This window comes from Falco biarmicus, chromosome 9 (genome assembly GCF_023638135.1).
Source record: "Falco biarmicus isolate bFalBia1 chromosome 9, bFalBia1.pri, whole genome shotgun sequence".
Classification (NCBI taxonomy): Eukaryota; Metazoa; Chordata; class Aves; order Falconiformes; family Falconidae; genus Falco; species Falco biarmicus.
In genome coordinates, this window is record NC_079296.1 from 43,215,075 (window position 1) to 43,225,392 (window position 10,318).

General features: G+C 35.2%; 1 protein-coding gene across 4 annotated transcripts in view; it reads left to right on the top strand.

The window, feature by feature from the left end:
- The window catches only part of BMPR1A (bone morphogenetic protein receptor type 1A), an 84,402-nt gene extending 77,453 nt beyond the window's left edge, over positions 1 to 6,949 (top strand). For all 4 annotated transcript variants that reach the window (XM_056350740.1, XM_056350739.1, XM_056350742.1 and 1 more), the window contains 3 exons: positions 23 to 198; positions 972 to 1,102; positions 2,178 to 6,949. In XM_056350740.1, the coding sequence (XP_056206715.1) occupies positions 23 to 198; positions 972 to 1,102; positions 2,178 to 2,303 (433 nt within the window). In that variant the 3' untranslated portion in view covers positions 2,304 to 6,949. The remainder of the gene's footprint in view (positions 1 to 22; positions 199 to 971; positions 1,103 to 2,177) is intronic.
- The last annotated feature ends 3,369 nt before the right edge of the window (positions 6,950 to 10,318 follow it).

Here is a 10,318-nt window from a genome sequence, read left to right on the forward strand (position 1 = left end):
ACTTCCTAATATTTTCATATAGTGACACAAATGAAGTTGATGTTCCCTTGAATACGAGAGTGGGAACAAAACGTTACATGGCTCCAGAGGTCCTAGATGAAAGCCTGAATAAAAACCATTTCCAACCGTACATCATGGCTGACATCTACAGTTTTGGGCTGATCATTTGGGAAATGGCTCGGCGCTGCGTCACAGGAGGTAAACTTTAAAATATTCTGTGTAAAATCTACCAGGCCCTTGTCTCACTTTAACAATGCTTCACCAGGAAATAATACAACAAGCCTGCTATATCAACAGATTTGTGTTCTTTAAAAGCAGTAATAACAATCTGTCCAGAGTACAGCTTGAAAAATCACTGAACTAAACCTTTTTGACTGTTACAATTAAGCACCTCAGGCTTTTTTTTCCCTTGCTCAAAAAGCAGAGTGCCTGGTCTGGGAGAAATAGTGGGATGCAGATGTGTTTCACCCCTGTGCTGTTAATAAAACTTTTAGAATGTAATTGATAAGACGATATTATTTTGTTATACTTACTTGCATTTTTGGTGTCATTCAGTTTTCTGCTTACATATATTTTTGTGACTCATCCTTCCTATTCTTTCATTCTTCTTTTGTGACCTTGCAGATCTTTACTTGTATTCTCCTCTTCTTCCATCATATGCTTTCTCTGTTTCTTTGTAGCATGTAGTAGATTAAAAGATGTCATAATCTGTGTTGGGTATCAAAGTCAAAGTGACTGCGGGGAATTATTGTAGCTATTAAACTTAATATTCATAATATCAGAGCTTTTCTGGTAAATGTCTTGATTGTTATTGTGAAGTTTTTGAATTTTTATCACAGTATAGCAGTGTGGTGAGTTTGCCTTGGCACAAAATTGAGTTAATTTTTGCTTCTGGCTAAGGAAATCTGAGAGTAGATATATAGATTATTATTTTTTTTTAATGGTTCTTGATCTTACACAATTATCTGCAGGTATTGTTGAAGAGTATCAGTTGCCATATTATGACATGGTGCCAAATGATCCATCCTATGAAGACATGAGAGAAGTGGTGTGTGTCAAACGCCTGCGCCCAGTAGTATCGAATAGATGGAATAGTGATGAAGTGAGTATGCTGAAAGGAAAAAATAATTCAGTTTGTTCATTAACATGGAAGGGTATTTTTGTTTAATAAATACTAAACCATTGTGAAGTAGGGACTACATTTAGACATTCTAATATTTTGAAAACCTCACAGCAACAATAGGAAAAAGATGTTTGAAAACAATGCAAAATACTGTATTTTTTATATATCTTCTCTGATCTGAGGGGAAGATACTTCTAAGCAGCCATCTAAGTGTATGAATACTGCTGTAATTGAGATTTTCTTTTTAGATAGTGGACCAGTTGTCAGAGTTTTGATTGAAGCTAAAACATAAATGAGTTTTTAATTGGTTTTATTAGTCTTAATGTATATAGCATATTGATTTGTGGCATAAGGTAGTTTATGGAATATGAAGCAATTTCTTTGTGTTTGTATATGTCCTTTTTTTCTTCTTTTTTTCTTTTTTACTGGTACATACCAGGGCAAGCCATGATGCAACTAAAATATTAAATTTAAATGTGTTTTTAAAGGGGCACAGCTTGAACACAGTAAATTAGATGTAACTTTCACATGGCAAGCTAGATATGCCATATTCTGTCTTCCCCACATCCTTGATTTCTTTTAAGAATCCCCGGTTTTTTCCATATTATTTTTTGACTGCTGAGAGAACTTTTGTCATGTCTTTGTTTTCAGTGGAAAAGTTCTTTACAGTTTTTCTGCCTTACATGTGGAGATTTTTATGCTCATAGCTACCATTATAGCTATCATTTTTGTATCACTGTCCTTGAGTTTTAATGATAAGTTCTGGTAATGCATCTTTGTGAAACTGAAGAAACACTTCAGCTGGTTCCAGCTGCTCTAATACTAGGCAGTGAAGGGGAGTAAAAAGGTTTGGGACATGGCTGTTGGTTTTTTTGGGTTTTGTTTGTTGTTGTTGGTCTGTTTATAATAGTTCTCTGTCAGCATCTGTGCAGAAAATGTAGAAGTCACGCATTCTGCAGTTTAGTTGTATAATTTGGGCTTGCAGTGAACCAAAATTACACACCTCAGATCTGTCAGTTGTTACAATACTGTTCCTTTGTTTTTTATTTTACAGTGTTTAAGAGCAATATTGAAATTAATGTCTGAATGCTGGGCTCATAATCCTGCCTCGAGGCTCACTGCCTTAAGGATCAAGAAGACACTTGCCAAGATGGTGGAATCACAAGATGTAAAGATTTGACATAGTAAATTGACATTGGAGAGCAAAGCTGGACTCCTAGATCTTTTCACTCAAAACATGGGTGAGACCTATGTGGAAAGAGGAAATAACTGAGATTCAGTGTATTTTCTCAGCACACTTCTACAGGCTGCTAATGAAATCTTTCAGTACTTCATAGACTGTAATACTGAGAGCCTCTATACACTACATGCTACGTATATGGACAGCCTTGATAAAATACACGTTTTGGTTTTTTTTTTTGAGCTGCAATGAGACTTCAGTCATACTTAGTGAGTCTCCAGTAAAACTCTGGGTACTGAATTGAATGTTCAGATTACAGTGCTTTCTGTGAAAGCCTAACAAGCTATATGGATTCAACAGAGATGGAGAATATAAGCTTTTTTTTTTGCCTTCTACCTGATAAAACCTAGTCAGTCCATACCAAGTTTTTGTGAAACAGCCTGTAGGTTATGAATCTGTTTGTAATACTACTCAGTTTTAACAGTTCTTTATGCCTTTATGTGTGTGCCAGGATAATTTGCTGTCATTTGGAATAGATAAGAAACCATTTAAATGAACAAAGTTTTTATGGTCAGGGCTCCATGCATTTTGTTGCTCCACCATCAAAGATTTGCTACAGAATTTACACCCTGCCATTAAGTTATCTTCCACAATCTCAGTTTTAATTTTATTTCTATTCTTGTTTTGGTCACAAGGAGAACTGCAAAAATGTGAACCATTAATAAATTCAGGAATGCCTACCTAAGTCTGTAAAAAGCTTGAAAAACCTCTTTTAGAGGTATAGACTGCCTTGGCCATCTCCCTTACAGTCTAGTGGGCTCCATGATTGGATGACTATGAAATCTGGCATATTTTTCAAATTGCCACATTCAACCAGCCTTTTTGCTGTAGAGCACTTTGTATCTTAACAGAAAGACCATTGATGATGTGATTCGCCTTTCTACTTTATTGGGACTCACTGGTAGGTGTCTTGTCATGCTCTGAACTTTTTTCCATACAGGAGGGAATCAGTCAGCTGTAGGAGCATGCTTTTCATCATTTCATAAAATTAAGCAGAAAAGTTTTGAAAGGCTTGGGAGCAAGTCTAATTTACAGACGCAAAAGAGGGGAGGCAGGAAGTGCAGGCCAGGCACTCAGAAGATTAGAGAATACGGTAAAGGACAAGACCAGGAGGACTGAATATGTGAACCGGTGAAGGTAAGATCCACAACATGCAGAAGATTTTGAGCTGGCTTGCCCTGACGTAAAGACGGGAGGCCACATCTGTGGGCCGCTTAGTAGACAGTTAAAAAATTCAAGGTTTCAGACAAGGTAAATCAGTGGGTGTTTTATGGTCCTTTTAAGCACATTTGGAAGAAATGGCATTGAAAGATAATTCATGAAGATTAAGTTAGTTAACATAATTGCAAAATTTGGTCTCACTGTGCCAACTATTCGGCATGCACAGGAAACGGTATTTGCCTCCTTTTCTCCACTGATACAGACAAGTTGGTTGAAAGCCAAAACCCCTCCATGAGGTTACTGTAGGGCAGAATTAAGTGATTTATAACTCCTTTGGCACTTCTACTTTGAAGTTAGAAAATAGTACCATAAGTCAAGTTGAAGCTTCAAATGCGTGAATCATCTGAAGAATGAACACACAGTATTGGAACCATTGAACCTATTTGATAATTTAAGTGCCTATAACTTTGTACTGTAAATCTTGTTCTAGATAACTTTAAAAAGGGAAGTTATTTATACAGTGTGTTTTGTGCTTTAGTAAAAAAACCCACCTAGTCTTAGGTACATGTGTATAATTAGATACATGCACACATACACACATATGCCATAGTCAAGATTTGAAGAAAAAAGTTAGGAATAATATTAAAATTGATTAAAAAATGTTAAAACTTCAGAATGATTTATGCCAGATTATTTGTTGTGTTAAAATATGTACATGGAGATTGTTTTGATATGTGTTTAAATTTCCCTTGAAACTGATAGAAAACAATGTAATACAGAACTAATGTGATTTGTGAACAATTACAACCTTCTAATGTTTGGTATTTGTTGTTTTAATTCTGTAGTTCACATAATGTAAATGGTCAGGCAAAAGATTGCAGTATTTTTATTTTCTATTGTGATGTACAGACTTTATTTAACAGTTCTGCATATTTTATAGAAAACTAGCTATTTCAAGGGACATTTCTTTTTTTAAAAAAAATAAAGTCATTACTTTTGTTCAGTAATGCCTTTAAGTATTAATATGTATTCTGGCTGGGAAGATCATAGGTGTGTCAACTATGGTTTTAACTTATTTGAAAACAGCAAGAGATACCTAATATTGTGCCACAATCCTCATGATAAAGGGCTTTTTAAAAAAAGTTTCTCCGTCCATCGCCAAGAAATGTATGATGAATTTGAAATTGTTAATCATGTCTTCGCACATAATTTTTGCACAGGTAGTTGGAAAATATTTGGTATGAGCCAAAAAAAGTAAGGGATAAGCTTTGTTTTTTTCCTTCTTCAGGATTTTTATCAATAAGAAGGAAGAATGTTTATGTAGGTACCCTTCTATAGCTTAAACTTTCAGAGCATGGAGGTCTATTTAAGTTAACCCATTCCTGTTAAGAATATTTTTCTATTTCTTTTAGAAGTTGCCACAGCATTATTAGCTGTAAACTTGTTTTGTGAATTTTTAAAGTAATTTTTCCCAAGTTTTCAGGAAGCCACTGTTGGAAGTGGGAATGTTGATAATTTGCAATTATTCACTTATTTTCTTCTCCATTTTTTTTAGGCATTTGCAAGACAATAGGATGATGATACTTGATAGGCCTCTTAAGACCTAAATTGATTTACGTATTCAATTTAACACAGAAGTAGTGAGCTGACTGCTGCAAAGACTATCTTTGAGAGAAAAAAAATATTTTCACCTTAAGCTTAATCTTAATTTTTCAGCACTTCGTTTATTAGGTTCATACTCAAACATACCAAGTTTATGCAGTTTTCATTGTCCTGAACAGGAGCTGCTAGGTCTTTAGTATTCCTTGGTTCCCTGGTACTCAAAAAAAATTATCACTAAAGGATCTGGTTGCATAAAGCACTTGAGCACATATCTGCATTCCATGCAAAGTCATTCACTGTTTGGAGCCTAAGCACATCTATACTGATACTTTAACAATTATTTGGGGAAAAAGAACCCCAACTTTGCTTAAAGCTAACACATTCATTTTAACATAATTAAGCATACTTAGTGCAGAATTTAAAGCTAAGTTGTTGCTTTATGCAATACCGTAAAGTTCAGAAGCCTTTAAGGTCAGGGAGGGTAATAGGATTCTTCTGTTGGAGTGTGATTAATCTTATTTTGTTGGTCAAAATTTTAAGTATTTGTCATCAAAAAAAAAAAATCCCCCCAAATGTGTTTTAATTCCTTTATTATTATCAATACAAAAATAAAAAGTGTGGAAAGTATCTTGGGGAGTATCAAGACTGTGCCTTGGAAGTTCTTAAACACTTATATATGGAGGGGGGTGGGGTGGGTTTGAGTTTATTTAACCTGGTCTATGTGACTTCAGTTAGGTGGAAAATAATTTGAGTCATTTATGTAATTCTTACTGTTACAGCAACTGAAAGGAAAGTTCTTGCATTCCTGGTATCTTGTAAACTCCACAAGAAACATTATATCCCTATAGGAAAATGTAGGCTTACATTTTGAGTTTATTCTGTTTTACTCAATACATACTTTTTTCCTCAGTTTTACTCAAGAAACTGACTGTTTTCCCAATATCCATCACTTTTCCCCAATTATTTTCTTAATCAGTCCATTTTGAGGTATTAAATAAAATGTAAAATTAACATTTTACATTACCTCCGCAGTAGTCTGGAATCAAATTTTAGATCTTGATCTAAATGACCATTTGAATGTGTTTATAAAACAAATAATTTGGATAAATTTCATCTACTCTTATCTTCACAGACTATTTTAACAGTCTAAAATGTTTGAAAAGCAAAGATATTAAGTTAAAAACTATTATTTTGCTATTGCAGATATTTTTAAAGGAAAGTTACGTGCTCAGCTTCTGTCAGATATTAGAATGATTTAGCTCTTCCTCATTCTTCTCACAGTGTCTCTGAAGTCAAGCCTTTATCCAGTGCCCACAGTCTTTTCCAAACTGGGGTCATGCCTAATAACGGCACGATACAATGCTTTATGAAGCCATGGTATATTAGCCTTGGTTGGTATAGCAGAAGTGGAGTGCACATTACTTCTAATTTTTAACAAATCTCATGTAATTGTTGCTTTGTAATATTTTACCATTTAATGCGATTATAGAAGCCCACATCATGTAGTGACATTTGTGCTCTGACATACCGTGCCCAAAATGAAATGTACTATATTGTATACAAGAAGAATAAATAACATTGTAGTTAACCTAGAGAAGATGTAAATAAAATATGAAAGAAGAGTGGAACAAGACAAATGGTCACACTCTTGTGTGTGTTATATGCCAGAAGTGTAGAATACTCCTTTAAAAATGTAACACACTAATGTATTTTGTACAGCATCTGCTTTAGAAGGTGCCTTATTGAGTTTACCATGAATTGCTTGTTCTGTACACAGATTATGTCCAATGTATCATTTTTAAGTAAATAACCTTATTTTAGTACATATTAGTAATGTGTTTTGTTACTATAAGATTTTGCCTTAAGAATGTAATGACTTGGAAATCATAATACTGTAACTAAATAATTCCCTACTTTTTAATACCTCGTTTGTTTTTTCTTTTCCCACAGTCTTTGAATAATTGAATAATGATGACTTCTACTGTGCGATGGTGTTAATTACTTGGTGCTCTGTATTCCTTGGACTACATTTGGGCACAATAGTAAAACCAATGTTTCCTTCTCCTGATTTTTATCCCTGTCTTGCAGGAAAGCCAGAACCAAGTAAAAATAGAGTAATTATTGTATTTGAATATACACAAGTTCGCTACATGTTGGTTTTATGCATATAAACTTGCATCGAGCTTATCAAGTAAAAAGAGAAGAAATAAAGGGGTGGGAGATTCAGTAAATTTTTTGTTCCTTCTGTGAACAGCATTCTTTTTGTGTAGTGGTATCCAAATTAAGAGATTTGAGCTAATATGCTGATATGCTGTTGGCTGCAAAATTATGCAGGTGCTTCTGTATAGCCTACTAAATTCACTGTGTTGTGATTCGAGCAAATGAAGACCCATCAAGGGGATATCTCATCTTGTGAGTACACAATGCTACAAAATCTCAGAATTTTCTCATTGTAGAAATTTATTGGCCGCTACTCTTCACAGAGTTCACTTTTATTTACAAGGACCAATAAGTAAGACCAGTTTTTATTCTACTTTGTCCTTTTAGCGGGAATAATTTTAGCTTTAAAGATAGTTTTTTACAGTAGCTGAAAGTTTTCGATACCTGAGTATCATATATATAGGCTGTTATTGGTGTGTTACAAACATAATAGTAACACCTGTTTTTCCCCTGTAAAGTCATGTGCTGGATTTTGCAATAGAGTTCTGGGAAGTACAGTGGAAGACTAGACTGTCTCAACGCTGTTTTTTCCTTAATACGTAATACCAGGAAATTATACTGCACAAAGATTTGGTCTCCTTATAATTAGTACCTTGGCAAAGTAAACTTTTTCTTACTGTTGTGATTATCGTGTGCTTTGGAATATCGCCACTGATTACACTGATCATGGCTGGATTGAAAACTAGGATTTTTATATTGGCATTACAGGAGGACATAATGAAAATACCATGGGTAACTGAAACTTTTTGCACCATTCTTGACCAGCATGCCTGCCCCCACCCTCCAGTGTTGCTTCTTGAAATGACCACAGGATGGTGCCATATCCTACATCTTGAAAAAACTGAAGCAGGTGATAAGAGAAAATAAGTTCTGTGTGCTAATAATAAATATCAAAATGTTATCATTTGTATGTGATTGGTTTTGACCTCTACATAAGAAATGCTACTGATGAGCTTGCATCAGTCTCTTAGAACTGAAAGAGCTATACCCAGTGACATGTCTAAAAACCCCACATGTATGTTTTGTGTGCAAGCCAAAAAGCATACCAAGTAGTTGGTGAATTGAATCACAAGCTTTTAAATAAGTTGCAGAAGTATCACTAATTGCCTATAGGATTAGATGTAATTAATTTCATTAATCCCTTCTGCAGTTTTATCTTTGCCTTTCCTAAAAATACCACTTCAGTCTTTTCTTGCTGATGTTAATGTAGTAAGTCAATACCAGTTGTGAATCTGAGCCGTGAAAGGACCGCTGCTGTGGGCTGACCACCTCCTGAATCTGGTTTGAGAGGGGTGACCACCATGGACTTCAGAGACTGGATTGATGTGGGTATTTGAAATTATTTCAGATGCATCTGACAGCAGAATTCAGGCATTGATGGATGCATAGAAAGTAAAATCGTTTATATAGATTGGGTACTTGCATCCTGAGTAAGGAAGGAGATCATCTTGTAATGGAAAAGAAAAAATTAGGAGACTTTAAAAAAATTTAAAATGCTGTAAGGTGTCAATATTCATAAAGCGGTGAAGGTTTCAGTAATGAAATAATTACATGAAGGCATTAAGATGCACAGCTTTTTTTATGCTTTTATAAAGCTTAGTGGTTTGATCTTGAAATCCAGAAGCCTGAACTATTAGCAGTGTTCTCTGGCAGATTTCTGAGAAGTACTGAGAGAAGGTGGAAGCTTTCTTTTTTTCTTGTTAAAATGTGAGGTTTACATTGATGGTATATATATCTCTGTCTTGAACTGAGCATGCGTATTTCTGTGCCTATTGGTGCTTGGCTGAAACTGCCATCAGGCCTGCTAATCTGGTTGATCGGCTATGAGTTACACCGGAGCAACTTGTCTGCTCTTACAGACAACTCTCTTTTCCTAATGCCTATGATCAGCTTCCGTTTGTTTATCATGTTTGAAAACTCCCCTATTCTTAATCCACTGAGCTAACCAGTAGCTATTTTTTAAATTGTCAATTAATCATCCTTGTATCATTGTCCTCTTGCCACGTTTGTGGCAAATTTTTCTTTCCTCTAGGTCCTGATCTGGAGTCTGCCGTCCCTTCATTAAAATAATTTCCTGTCATCTGTTGTCTAAAAATGCAGGTCATGGTGATGTGGTTGTGTTAATCTTACCATAAAAACCCAACAAACAGTGCCACCACCAAACAAACAAATAAAACAAAAAAAAGCAAGCAACAAAACAATTTTTTGGGGTGTTTTAAAGAAATTTATACCAGTAGTCAAATAGTTGGCTTCTATTTGAGAGTTGATTTAGATGAAAATTTACTAAAAAGCTGATGTATTCATTTAAAAAAAAAAAAAAACAAACAAAAAAACCCACAAGCCAGTAGCTTAATCATCTTTCTTTTGTGGCTTGAGAAGGAGGTCAGGCTTCCTGACTTATGCAGCCAATAGAATGTTTTAACCCATTATCCTTTATTAATTTTTTGCTTCATAGTCTAAAAATGAGTCTTCCAGCCAAGTGTGTCGTCTTTGAATATGCAGGTGGCTAATTTAAGCACATATTTGAAGAAGACAAGTATGAAAATGCCTTCATGTTAATACTGTGTTCACTCTGGAGTCAATGATCTCTGCACTTGCCCGGCTGATTTGTCAACAAAAGTAAACTCTGGTAAGCACAAGGATACCAAACCTTTAAAAGTCCTGTCTGGATGAACTGCTATCCTACTTTTACTACCTACCAAATCCTTTTCCAAGTAGCTGTATGGGTTTTGTTCCAGTGGAAGCTTTCTGTCAAAGCTTTAAAACAAGCAAAGCATTTTTGAATATATATGTGTGTGTGTCCCCTGTCTGTATTGAATTGTGGAACTCAGCTGGTAGGTGCAAAATTGGTATGCACTAAAGATGGGATGTTTCTTTGAGCTACCCTGACCTAGGCAGCATGTTTGGCTTGGCACTGCAGAATGCTGCCACCACGAAAGTCCGTAACTGGAGGACCACTGGTAAAAACGTCT